General features: G+C 58.9%; 1 protein-coding gene across 4 annotated transcripts in view; it reads right to left on the bottom strand.

Moving 5' to 3' along the window:
* Positions 1-517: 517 nt before the first annotated feature.
* The window catches only part of AUH (AU RNA binding methylglutaconyl-CoA hydratase), a 358,169-nt gene continuing 346,306 nt past the window's right edge, over positions 518-12,380 (bottom strand). The window contains exons 9-10 of one of the 4 annotated variants that reach the window (XM_032595623.1): positions 1,748-1,829; positions 518-826 (exon numbers count right to left, since the gene is read on the bottom strand). In XM_032595623.1, coding sequence (XP_032451514.1) covers positions 657-826; positions 1,748-1,829 — 252 coding nt within the window. In that variant the 3' untranslated portion in view covers positions 518-656. The remainder of the gene's footprint in view (positions 827-1,747; positions 1,830-12,380) is intronic. The other 3 variants (XM_032595622.1, XM_032595621.1, XM_030294246.1) reach the window with 3 other exon arrangements.

The following is a 12,380-nucleotide window of genomic DNA, read 5'->3' on the forward strand; positions in this document are numbered from 1 at the left end:
CAGCACATCTTTCCTTCCCAGAATCTTAGCAGTCCTCCCCGGGGAACGCGGAGGGAAGGAGACAGCTGTCTTGAGAGACCGCAGATACGGTCTCTTCCTTTGGGACATTTTATGTAAACAACGTGACTGTGTTGTTAGATCCTCTTCCAGGATCTTGGGGGAGCCCATTCGAGCCCTGGGCACCGAGGACTATACTTGCTAGCTTTCTGGTGAATCGTCTCTGCCAACGGCCAATAGGATAGCAAGAACCTGAGTAGAGAGAAAGAGAGAGGGAGAGAGAGAGGGGCCAGGAGGAGCCAGGAGGGGGAAGGCGGAGGAGAAGGGTGGACTTGGGTGGAGGTCGTGTGGGCAAAGGCGAACAGGAAGTGCCCAAAAAGAGGAGCTTCGTGGCCTAAGCTGGGCCTCCTGCGAGAGGCCGGGATGGTCCCGACGGACACAGGGTTGTGCCTGTCTGGCCATTGCCGCCCTGCTGGGCCCTGCCGGCCCCAGAGCCCCTGCGGGGACACTGCTGGGCACCTTCCTTCTGTCCAGTCCCGACACACACGCTCCCTCGGTGACAGACGCCTGCTCCTAGACTCCCCCGCTGGGTCAGCGTCCCGGAAAACCACCTGCCTGGAGGTCCTTTCCAAAGAACCCGGTGCACAGGGAGCCTTCACTCAGGTGTGTCCCATGTCGTGGTGAGTGTGCACAGCAGCAGGGCAGAAGCCACTTGCATTTGGATCCTGAGAGCTGTTGCCCGGTTGTACCCAGGACACCACCATTGGCCACTGAGGGGGTCTGATCTGTCCCCTCCTGCTCTTTCCCACACTTGGGGGCTTCCAGAAGCCTGAGCAAACAGAAGAAAGGACACTGTCCCTACAGAGCCCCCGAGTCTGGAAGGGTCAGGGTCAGGGTCAAGTGTGGGGGAGGGCAGCACCCCACCCACACCACAAAGGATGCCGCCCACCCCTGTGTCCCAGTGCCCCGCTCAGGGCCGGCTCAGGCACAGTGCTGTGGATGGGACATTTGCCGGCCCAGGACCCCCCCCCCCCCCCCGCAGCAAGTATAGTCCCCCCTCTGCCACTCTGTCCCACCCAAGTCTTCCTGGATTACCCACGTGGGCCTCGGGGCTGGCACAGGCCGGGGTTGCCAGCCACTGCACGTGCCCCCCGGGGGTGTGCGGGGCCCTGGCAGGTCACAGCATGGGCAGCACGTGCCTGTATGTTCTGCCCCTCTGCGCCCTTCACCCCTCCACGGTGGCCTCTTGGCTCAGAAATGCTCGTCTTTGACGAATATTCGAACTCAGAAAATCTCCGATTCAGCGTGTGTGTAAACAGATCACTTTTACCAGGAGCTGTTGCTCAAAGAGTCTGGCGGGGCACGTCGGTCCTGCCCCCCAGGACGCCCCAGGCCCCGTGCTTCCAGGACTGAGTACCGCGGGCCCTCTAAGGCGCTGACCTTCTGGCGTCTGGGTTTAACAACCTAGGCACCCCTCTCACAGTCTGCGGCCCTCCCTCGGGGACCCGGGGACAGCAGGCGCCGCTGAGAGTGGAGGCCGGTGCCACCCGGACAAGGAGGGGGCTCTGCTAGAATCCAGGGTGCTTCCCCTGCTTCTCCAGGTCTGCCCCACACCACGGGCTTTAGCGGCAGGACCAGCTGTCCACGTGGAGACACGGAGCCACCACCGGGCAGAGGGGAGGCCCGCGTGGGAGCCAGGCCCCGGGTGCGAACGTGCCCAGGCGGTGATGCCTAACCTTGCTGCGCTTACCTGGGGGTGGTCGGCACGGGCCGTCAAGGTGGGAGCGGACAGGAGAAGGCCCTGGAAGGTGTTTCCTGAGGTCCCCGCCCACCTGGAAGAAGGAACAATGACAGGTCAGACAGTCAGCTCCTCCCACGGCCATGTCCCCACACGCCGCGGCTCCCTGGCTGTCGTCGCCACCTCTCCGCAGGGTCTGTCCAGCCAGGTCTGTGGGGCAATCGTGTCCCACGCGAGTGGCATGTTCTGGCTTTGCTCTCTGGCCCTGCAAGGCCCCCCGAAACCCGAGGTCATTGTTCTAACCCCAACATGCAGGCCCCTGCTATCAGCCGGCCCCTCCCAGGGGATATGGCCCAAAGGCGCTGGAGGTCAAAGGCCAGTGTGACCCTACCCTGGGAGGGCTGACAGGCAGGTTTAATGTGGGGATTTTCCGTCCTGGGATTCAGTCCTCCGTGTGTGGGAGAGAGAGAGAGGCAGAGACAGAGACAGAGACAGAGAGGTAGAGAACTACAGAAGAGAGAAGAAAAAACCAGCAGGAAGTTTCTGGAGCCCAGAGAGGGCCCAGAAGCATCTCTGCAGGAGCGTCGCATGTGGTGCTTGGCTGGAGTGAGGGCGAGTCCCACCCCGGAGGGAGGGCCGGACGTGGAAACGGGAGCCCACGGCCTGCCCGTGGCTTGTGGAGCGGGTTCCCACGCCCCCCCCCCCCCCCCACCCAGGGCGCTCATTTCTTGGGGGGAGCCCTTTCAGACCTGGCCTGACCACGGGCTCGCTGTGTCCCTCCCCGAGCGCCCACCAGGGGGCAGTGTGCGTCCAGGCAGGAGCTCGCCAGGCCCGGCCCCCGCATCTAGGTTCTGCCTATTTTCACAGGCGCATGAGAGCCGCCAACTGGATGCGCTACTGGAAATCACATCTCGACAGGTGTAAAAAGATGTAGTCAGTGATTTATTTTCAAAGGAAGTGGCTGGCAGCTGGCGACTCTATTCGGGGAAGCGATTTCTAATCCGCGCCATGAGGTGCTGGCCGGTCAAGGGAATGGGAAAGGTTTCTTTATGTCCTCCTGTTACAGTCTGCCTGGCACGCGTTCGCTCCCACCAGCCTGACCTTGAAGCGTGCTCACTTGTCGTGGGGAGCCGCGTGTTTGAGCTGGAAGGGCCCCTCAGGAATCACACTACAAGGCCCGCTCCTGCCTTCTCTGGATTCCCGGACAAGAAGCGAAGTCGAGGTTGATCCAGCCCCGACACACCCAGGGAAACACGCGAGAAAGGTCAAGGTTGCTGAAATCTATGTTTTGTTTTTTCCCTCCAGCTAACTGACAAGTCACGGACGCACCGCTCGGAGGGAGGCACACAGACCCCAAATGTGTTTTGTCGGCACCTCTGCCTGCTGCCGGGCACACCGCCGGGGTGTGTTCCAAGCCACCCACTCAAGAGCCGAGTTCCAACCCTCATGCTTCCCAGCAAAGTCCCCGTCCACGCATGGGGAGGTTCGGTGCAGGACTTTAGCTCGTGTCCTGGATAATGCCTCCCACCTCAGCATAGTTTCTGCAGCGTGAGGGATAGCAGTTAGAGCTCCTGTGTCCGGCCGAGGCAGGTAGAGAGGAAGGGCAGGCCTTGTTCTTTTAATGTTTATTATTTATTTTTGAGAGAGAGAGAGAGAGAGAGAGCACAAGTAGGGGAGGGGCAGAGAGAGAGAGAGAGGAGGGCACAAAATCCGAAGCAGGCTCCAGGCTCTGAGCCGTCAGCACACAGCCCGACGCGGGGCTCGAACCCACGAACAGTGAGATCGTGACATGAGCCGAAGTCGGACGCTGAACCGACTGAGCCCCCCCAGGCGCCCCAGGAAGGGCAGACTTTTAAGGAAGACCTGGTTCACCTGCTCCCACAAGGGCAGAACAGCCTTCACGGAGTGGGTGATGAATGCACATTAGTTTCTGCTTCTAAATGACCAGACTTGGGAGACTTCATTGTGCACGTCGAGCCTCTGGTCCAAGAACAAGTCCGCCCACCCACGAGACATGAGCAAAACTCGCTCCACCAGAGCGAGTCGTCCTTTGCGACCTCCTTCACCACGTGGGTGGTTCCAGGCATTTGACAGTTAGAATCGAAGACCACCATGTGGCTTTCCGTTTTGCACGCAGACATCGACCCTTCAGAGTCAATGTGTTCGACTCGGTGTTAGAGTTAGCAAGGCTTGTGTTAGGAAGGATTGCTTTCCCCTTACGAGGTCACTTTTCCTTTCCTCCTGACCGTAGGTCTAGGGGCGCTGCCTACACTTGGGTTTCTCCGGGAGTCCAACCGAGAGCTGTGAGCAGGTGGGTGGGGGACTCACCTCTGCCAGCGGTGGTTTCCCGCTCCGCCGCCATTGACCTGGCAGGGGGGGATCAGCTCTGTGTGCCTTAGCAGCGGGACACTCCCATCCTGTCTCCCAGCTGTCACCTGCACCTGCCAGAACATCCCTGCTCACGTCGGTATTTCCGGACCGGTTCTGCTCAGCGGACAAGCCAACGTCCCGTGGCTGCGTACTCACGGAGACCTCTGTAGATCATAGTCCCCTACTGAAGATCCAGAAAGCATACTCAAATTGCACAGAATTCCTGCGGTGTAGAAAGCCGTTCATGGTCCCGTCGCCCCACGTGTCCCTGGGGTCTTTGGCGTGGAGCCAACCTGCATGCCCGCCCAGTGAAGACGCCCCATCTGCCCGCCCTGGCTCCCTCCCTGGCTGTGCTCCCCCAGCCCGAGAAGCCAGCCCACCGGAGCCTCCCCGCCTTCCACTGCTGCCGTCCAGTCCTTGACATTCCCTCGGCTCCGCAGGTCCTGGACGGTGATGTGCCATCCAAGCTGAGGTGCACGTGTGGTGGACGTCAGGCTGTACATCCTACGAGGGTGGGAGTCGTGTTCTGTCCCCTCCCTGGACACATGCAGGGAGCAGGTGCCGCATGGGCACCGTGCGCGGGCACCTAGCAGCCGGCCAGCTCTCCCCTGCCCGCTGGGTGCCCCGGCTCCGTGACCGGATGCCCCGACTCCGTTGCCGTGTGCCCCTCCTTCTGGATGGCAAGGCCGGCTTTGCTCCTCAGCGTCTGCGCGAGGGCATCCAGGGGAGAAGCCGACAGCAGCGTCCGGACTCCCTGGGTCCTTCACCAACTCCTCATGTTGGCCAAAGCAAGTCGCGTACTTCTGTAGTTGACGAGCCCGAGGAAAGTTCCCATTGCTGTGTGTGTCTGCCTGTCTGTGTGTTTGTGTCTGTCTGTGCCTGTGTGTCTACAGATGTGTGTCTGGATACGTGTGTGTGCGTAGGTGCTGTCCCCCCGCGTGCGAATCCGGGGCACCCAGAGCTGTCCTGGCCTTCCTCTAACACGGGGAAACCCGGTGTCCCAGGGCAGCCCGAGTGTCCTCCAGTCCCGGGTGCGTCTGTCACAGCCCGCCACCCTGTACCCCTCCATCCTCCCGGTTCCTGCTGAGCCGTGGCATCCAGGCACTGGAGCAGTGGGATGCTATGTCCCAGCGTGTCCCCGGGCTGGGCACACGACCAGCAGCCCTACCGGATGGACGGTCCTGCACGCACGTCCCAGGAGCCTGGCCTGGCTCCAGAGCCGGCCCTGCCCCGCCGGTTCTGTAAGGAGACGCCCCGGGGGCGGGGGAAGGATTTCACAACCAGCCGCCCACACCCAAGCCCTGCAGCACCCCCCCCCCCCCGCACCCACACCCAAAGCGCTCAGCGCTCCTGACCACGGTCAGTGACAGGATGCCTACCCCGCTCGGCCAACACGTCCATTTCTTGTCAACGGACTCTTGTCTCTCTCTCTCTGGAAACCTGAGCAAGCCCTCTTTACCTTTGAAATTCCAAAGCAAGGATGTTAAAATGCCTGCTGCTAGGAATTTGCCAGGCGTTCCTCGCCTGCAGGACCCCGTGCAACGTGAAATGTGCGACCCTTGTTAGACAGCCGGGCGACAGCGTGCTCAACGCTTCCAAAGTCGAACACGTGCCTTCACAGTCCTTCCTGACCTGTCGTGGCGTGCTTGTGATTTCATGCCATTCCCGGCAAAGAAAAACTAAAATTTTGGGTTACTGGCGTGAGTTTTCGCCTTCTCCTCTATGGCTGCGAGGCCAGCCCTGCAGAGAACGGAGAACATTCTCACAATGCTCTTCTCTTCCCTAATTGGCTATATCCCCCGAGACTCTTTCTTGTCTCCAGGAATCTCGGCAAATATGAGCCGAGATGGGAGCTCTCCCCCGGGGGGCCACTTTTGTCTTCGATTTTCGTTTCTTTGTCCTTGTGAGCGCCTGATCCGTTCGCGAATTCACTCTCTTGTCGCGTCTGTTTTCGTATGGAGCCTCTTGACTGCTAATGGTTGTTTGACAAAGTTCAAAGTCCTCTGGTTATTTTTCTATTTTCTATTATTAAAGCCTTTCCTGCTTTATGGATAGTTTATATCCTCCAACCCCCTTGAGAACATTCGTGATAACCCACCCGAAGACTTTACTCTGCCGTATGGGCTTTTTTTCCACGGGGTTGAATTCGATTACCACTTATTCAAAGCGTTTGGCTCCGATGTTTGACTGCTATGGACGCTCCGCTCACCTGTCTGTTTGGGACCCCCTGATTGGCATGTTCCCCCGTTTTCTCAGTTGTAAAAGAAAGACCTCCCGGAGGTCAGTGGTTCTCAACTCTCTTTAGCTTTGGTAAATGTTGCCAGGTGCAAACACGTTTGTGGAAGCGCAGCGTGCGAATGTGGGGGGCGGCAACAATCAGAGCAGTTGTCAACCCTGGTGCAAAGCCCTGGGACTCCCCCCCCCCCCAGCGACCTCACTCCTAGAGGGGTCTTGCCCCGTGGCTCCAGGTACGTGTACCTGGTCCCCGTACAGCTGATGGACCAGATGATCCAGACGGTCAATTCAACCTCCAAAACTGCAATGACTTCTCGTGGGGAATCCCCGGATTTGAATGCCTGTGAAATCCCACGGTTCTCGGAGGGGACTCACACACCATCACACTCTGGATGGGAACGGAACTCCCGTCCGCGGCTTCCAACGAAGTCTCGGCAAAGAAAGCCATACAGAGCAGTGGTGATTCATATCACTAGGGAACACGTAAAACATTTATTTTCCTTAAGTGGACCTCCTGATTTCAAAGGAATCGTTTCCAGAAAAGACCGGGCTAAGCTCCAATCTTGGCCTCTGTGGATAATATCAACATAGATGCTATAAATTAGTCAATTCTTGGCATTTCATCACAAGAAGGACAAAACGGCCTTCTCTGCCTAGACCTGCGGCCGCTTTTTCTCAGCCACCGTGCGAGAGAGCGCCAGGTGGGGAGGGCTTTGCGAGCCTGCGATCCCATGTCTGACCTACAAATAAGTCAGAGCACCCACGTAGAAATACCTGCTGTTCTTAAAATAGGTCTGGGTGTCTCAGTGGTCTTTTTCTTTCCTTAAGGGCACTTGCGATTCGGCACAGGAATGAGGAAGTGAGAGTTTTGAATTGGTTTGTCCTCTTTTGTCGGGGGAGGATGGTTCTTTTTTTAAGGGTTTCTGAGAGGGAGATTCAGAGGATCACTTTTGCCTGAACTAAACCACTGCTGCTACCACTGTCACTACCCCTTACCACGGGTAATAATAGCAAATCCGGGAATATGACCCCCAAAACGTTTGCGGCTGGAAGCCTGTTTCCCGGGCTCTGGGAGGCTCGCAGCTGTCTTTCTCTCCGGGGTCTCTCCTCCTAGAGCCGTGGGACCAGGGCCGCCCCTCACACCTCTGCCTCCTTACACGCTGTTCCCTTTGTTTTGTTACATACCTTCTAATTATTTTAAATGTTTAGTTATTTTTGAGAGAGAGAGAGAAAAAGACAGAGTGGGAGCCGGGGAGGGGCAGAGAGAGAGGGAGACACAGAATCCCAAGCGGGCTCCAGGCTCCGAGCTGTCGGCGCAGAGCCCGACGCGGGGCTTGAATCCATGACCCATGAGATCATGACCTGAACGGAAGTCGGATGCTCAACTGACTGAGCCCCCCAGACGCCCCCATTACATACATTCTAGAACCCTGGATTTCCCACTTCAAGCAACAATATGCACTTGGGAGTGGTTGTTGTTCTGGACAATCCTGTCCGGACAGGATCCTTCCGACAGAGTCATACTGTTGGAAACAACAACAACAGAGATATTCTTTTTCTCTCCCCCTTTGTTGGTGACCTCAAAGCCGTGAGCCCACATTGGGGGCACTCAGGGATACCACCTCAGTCTGCGCCGGCCATCCCTGCCTGTCCCCAAGCTTGTCACTTGCACGTGCAGAAAGGATACACAGCCCAGAGCATGACTGGGCGGAGGAAGGTGGCATCTGGGTGGAGGGAGAAGGCCTCTCCCTGCTACAGACCCCCCGGGGCGGGGGGGGGGGGGGTCTTCTGATCTGCTCACCCGACAGAGCCCACCCTCACTCCTCTTACTCTTAACTCTAAGACTCAACGCGCACCAGTGTAGCACGGTTCCTAAGTGCGGGGCTGGTTGGGTCTCGCCACGTGCTCGTCCCACGTCTTCGGCCCCCGGACGAGAGCAGACACCAGCAAGAGACATAGAAGGTCGCCCCCACCTGGCTACATGACCGCACCTGCGTCGCCCCGACCCCAACTCCTAACAGTGCTCAGTTTCCCTCGACTGCGCATGAGTAGAGTCACCCGGCTTGTACTTGCTGCCTAGCTGCTCGGGCTCAGGTTCGTGTGCAAGGTTCCCATCTATGTTGTCAAGCACTTGGAGCTCACCCCGTCCTGGCCGCACCCAGTGTTTACCCTGCGGGGGGCACCGTACCATGATATATCTGTGCGTTCCTCTGTGGATGGTGCCTGTGTCGGGACTCCTGCTCACCGGGGCGAGGGGCTGGGGCTTTCAAGGGCATCTTCCCCGTGAAACAGCTAATATTGTCTAAAGAACGCAAGCAACCACCCAAACCCAGCCCCCATGAGCGACCAGTTCAATCAGTGCACGAGGGGAATAAAACCCCAAAAGCTAGTAGATCCCAGGAGGCTTTCACCGGAGCAAATTCAAAAGACCGAGTGTCTGTATTCTTTGGTTGGTGCAAACATAACCTCCTAGTACCACTTCTGTTGAATGCATACTAATATGCATGAATGCGTCATTAATATGCATTCAGTAGATAATGCACACCGTATTAACTGGTACTTGGAGGCTCCAGGACGTTTTTCTCCACCAGGAGAGCATTCATTCATTTTGTAAGTGAATCTGCTTAAGGAGGGAGGCGGTTTATGTTCCCAGGTTCACCCGACCTCCAGCTGGAAATTTGGGGACCGTGAAGATGTGATTCACTTCCCCTCCCAAAGGCCAGGCAGTCTCAGGTTCACTGCCAGGGCCTCCCTGTCCCAGGAGTGCGCCCCATGCTCATGCAGGAATCCGGCTGTCCTTTGGGGGCACGCACTCACCGCCCCCCTCCCCTGCAGCCAACAGCAACGTCCCAGGACTCCCTGAGGGGGTGCCTCGTCCAGAGCACATGGTGCAGGGCTGGCCGGCTCCCTAGCGGTCCTCTGGTCCCTGCGTGTCTAGTCCAGCCACCGCGTTCCTGTCTCTGCGACACTGTTTCTTTTTCTCCGCGGACCCCAGGCCAGAGTTTGAGATGACTGACAGAGAGTAGTGCTTTCAGATTTTAAAATAAAGCATTTTGATTATTTTTCTGATTTCCAAGACAACAGTGACAGCTGAGGAAAGGGGGTGGCGTTGCCGAAGGATCGAAAAGCCCCTGCCCTTCTAAACCTGATGAACTGAAAGCCTCTGAGTGAGAGCAGCAGGGTGCCGGCCTCCTAAGAACCGAGGGAGGGTCGAACCATCCACCCGATAAGAACAGGAGACTCTGAGGAAGGCACGCTCCGATCGTTAAAAGCACGATCAGGAGAGAAAGTAATGGGGCGACAGTCTAAACACGGGGGTGGGGGGCGGTGCAGAAATCCTTTCCAAAGTGCTGTCGGTTCCGACGAGCAGAGACGGGAAGACCTGTCCAGAGTGTACAAGGCGATGGCTCCCGACCGCTCCGGGGAGGCGAGCTTATCACTCCGATTTAACTTTCCCTAACTGTGTACAGGATTTGCCCTTAATAGAAACACAAAGTACGTAAGGGGACAGAGGGGGGCGGGGGGCTGGCTGCACGTTGGACAGCCCTCCCCGTCCCGTGTGGCAGCAGCATCCCCAGCCCCAGCCTCCCGCGGGAAGACCACCTTCCGGTACGAACAGATGTGCCTTCCTTTCCCGCCTCCTCCTGTCCCTTCCCCTCGTGTCAGGCAGGCTCTCGAGGAAGATGTTATTGAGGAAGGAACTGAGCAGAGAAGAAAGAGCCACGTGCGAACTCTGACTTCCGACCGAGAAGCCCGCTTTCGGACGATAGTATCCGCGGTCAAAGCTTTCATCCGTAAGAGAAGAGCCTGTCGACATAAAAAATAATCACCGAGGAGAGTTTGCCCCTCGAAGACGAACGAGGGGGGCCATACCACCGTCCGGGTGTCATAGACCGGAAAGAGAGCGGGGGAAGAACTCGACCTGTCCAAGGAGGAGGACCATGGGGTTGTGGTGGCTGGTGGCCCTGTGGGACAGGAAGGGACCAGCCTGTGGCCGGACCGTCAGTCCTGTGGGGGCCGGCCCCCGCCTGCCAGCCTCCATTTCCCTCCGGGGAGCCTGGAGCACATTTTCCGGGATGAGGAGTGACCTTCACACCCTTCTGGCTCCCAAGCAGCAGGCACACCTCCTCGCCCTCATAGGGCTTGTCTCCCAAGAGAGACCCTCAGGCGTGCCCAGAGACCATCCTCCGCTTTTCTAAGCAGCCCCATGGAGTCGAGAATGCTTCTGAGTGCCCTCCCCCCGCCAAGAACAATGAGAGAGACCCCAGGCACCCCAAGACGAAGCTATGGAAGGAAAGACAAATCCTGGTGACGGTTCATTTTATGTGTCAACTTGACCACCCACAGGGCACCCAGATTAAATGTGATTCCAGGTGTCTCCATGAGGGTGTTTCAGGAGATTAGCATTTAAATTAGTGGGCTCAGTAAAGCAGATTGTCCTCCCCAGGGGGGGTGGGCCGCATCTAATCAGTTGAATGCCTGAAAAAGAACCAAGAAAAGAAGAGAAGAGAAAAGAAAGGACAAGAAAAGGCAAAGGAAGGGAGAATTTGCTCTGTGCCTGGCTGTCCTGGAGTTGGGACACTGGTCTTCTCCTGCCTCAGACTGGGACCTGCACCGTGAATGCTCCGGGCTATCAGGGAGACACGAGGAGGACCGAGGGAGGGGACACAGGGAGGACCGAGGGAGGAGGGGACCCACATCGCCGCCGGAGGAGAGACAGCTCTGGAGGGACTCGGGAGACAGTTAAACCATCGCCGTGAACCGACTCGCGTCATCCCCTCTGCCCAGGGTGTATCGGCCGATAACAAGGGCCGGGAAGTAAGCCCTCCCTCCCAGAGCCGGGAAGACTGAGCCGTGGGAATATTGGGTACACCCCACTGATTGCCACCGGGGCCACGATGGGAGCCCACGTGTGCCTTCGGGGATCAAGACATAGGCCCGAGGGCTGGACCTTCACAAGGTGAGGGTGGAGGAGGTGGGTGCTATCATAACAGAGCCCCCGAAGAGACCCTGATTTGTGCAGGGCAGTATAGCGGGGAGTGCTCGCAGGGTGGAGCCCCGCGGGCATCAGGAGGTTCCCGAGGCAGCTCAGCTGGGCGCCTGCAGCCGCGCGGAGCCTACCGTGCAGCACAGGAGGCAAGTCAGGCCCCCGCCAGGCCAGGCTGAAAAGCACCGTCTGCAACAGTCATGAAATGAAATGTAGGTCACATACGAACCGAAGTCCGAACACGCCAGACAAAATGCCGCACCCGACACGTCCGACGCGTGGCCCTGTTTGGGGTGCCAGACCCAAGTGCAGGCGGGAGCCGGTCACGCTGGGGGACTCGGTCCTGCCCCGCCTCTCCCGTCACCCTGCATCCTGGGGCGCTTCCCACCTGCCGTGGCCACCCGCAGACCAGAGCGCGTGAGCGCTGGGGACGCCGGCTGGGCCTGCGGGGAGCCTGAAGCGCCGGGACCGTTGAGATCGTGCTCTTGAAGTTTCTCGGAACTGGCACGGAGCCTGTGAGCGCCTGGGGGACGGCCGTGCGCCCATCTGCAGCTTACGTACTCGTCATCGGCGGTCTGGGGACGCCGTTGGCTGGGATTCGCACCCGGGAGAGTTTAGGGACAAGAGTGCGTCGTCACCGGCACTGTGTAGAACTCCTAGTGCGTGTGGCATGTACGAGTGTGGGCTGTGGGCGTGGGCACGCGTGTGAGCGTGTGTTGGGCGCCCGCGGGGCGTGGGAGCGTCCTCTCCCACCTAGCGGGGACTAGGCTGCCGCCGAACGCGAGGCCGTGTGAGGACAGAGGCCTTTAGCACGTGGGCTGGTCGCGGCAGCCGCCAGCCCTGCGCCACCGGGACAGAACGCATGTCGGCGCCCTCTGCCGGGGACCGGACCCGCGGCACAGACGCACCAACCCGGCACCACCTGCACGTCCCATCTCCGAGCCCCTTCCCCTGAGCGCCCCGGAGGCGCGCCCCCACCTCGACCACGTCCCACGAAGACCCGGCGAGGTGACGCACGGCAGTGCATGGCCGGTGCACAGAGCAAGGTCCCTC

The sequence above is a fragment of the Lynx canadensis genome, chromosome D4 (assembly GCF_007474595.2).
Source record: "Lynx canadensis isolate LIC74 chromosome D4, mLynCan4.pri.v2, whole genome shotgun sequence".
In the NCBI taxonomy this organism is placed as follows: domain Eukaryota; kingdom Metazoa; phylum Chordata; class Mammalia; order Carnivora; family Felidae; genus Lynx; species Lynx canadensis.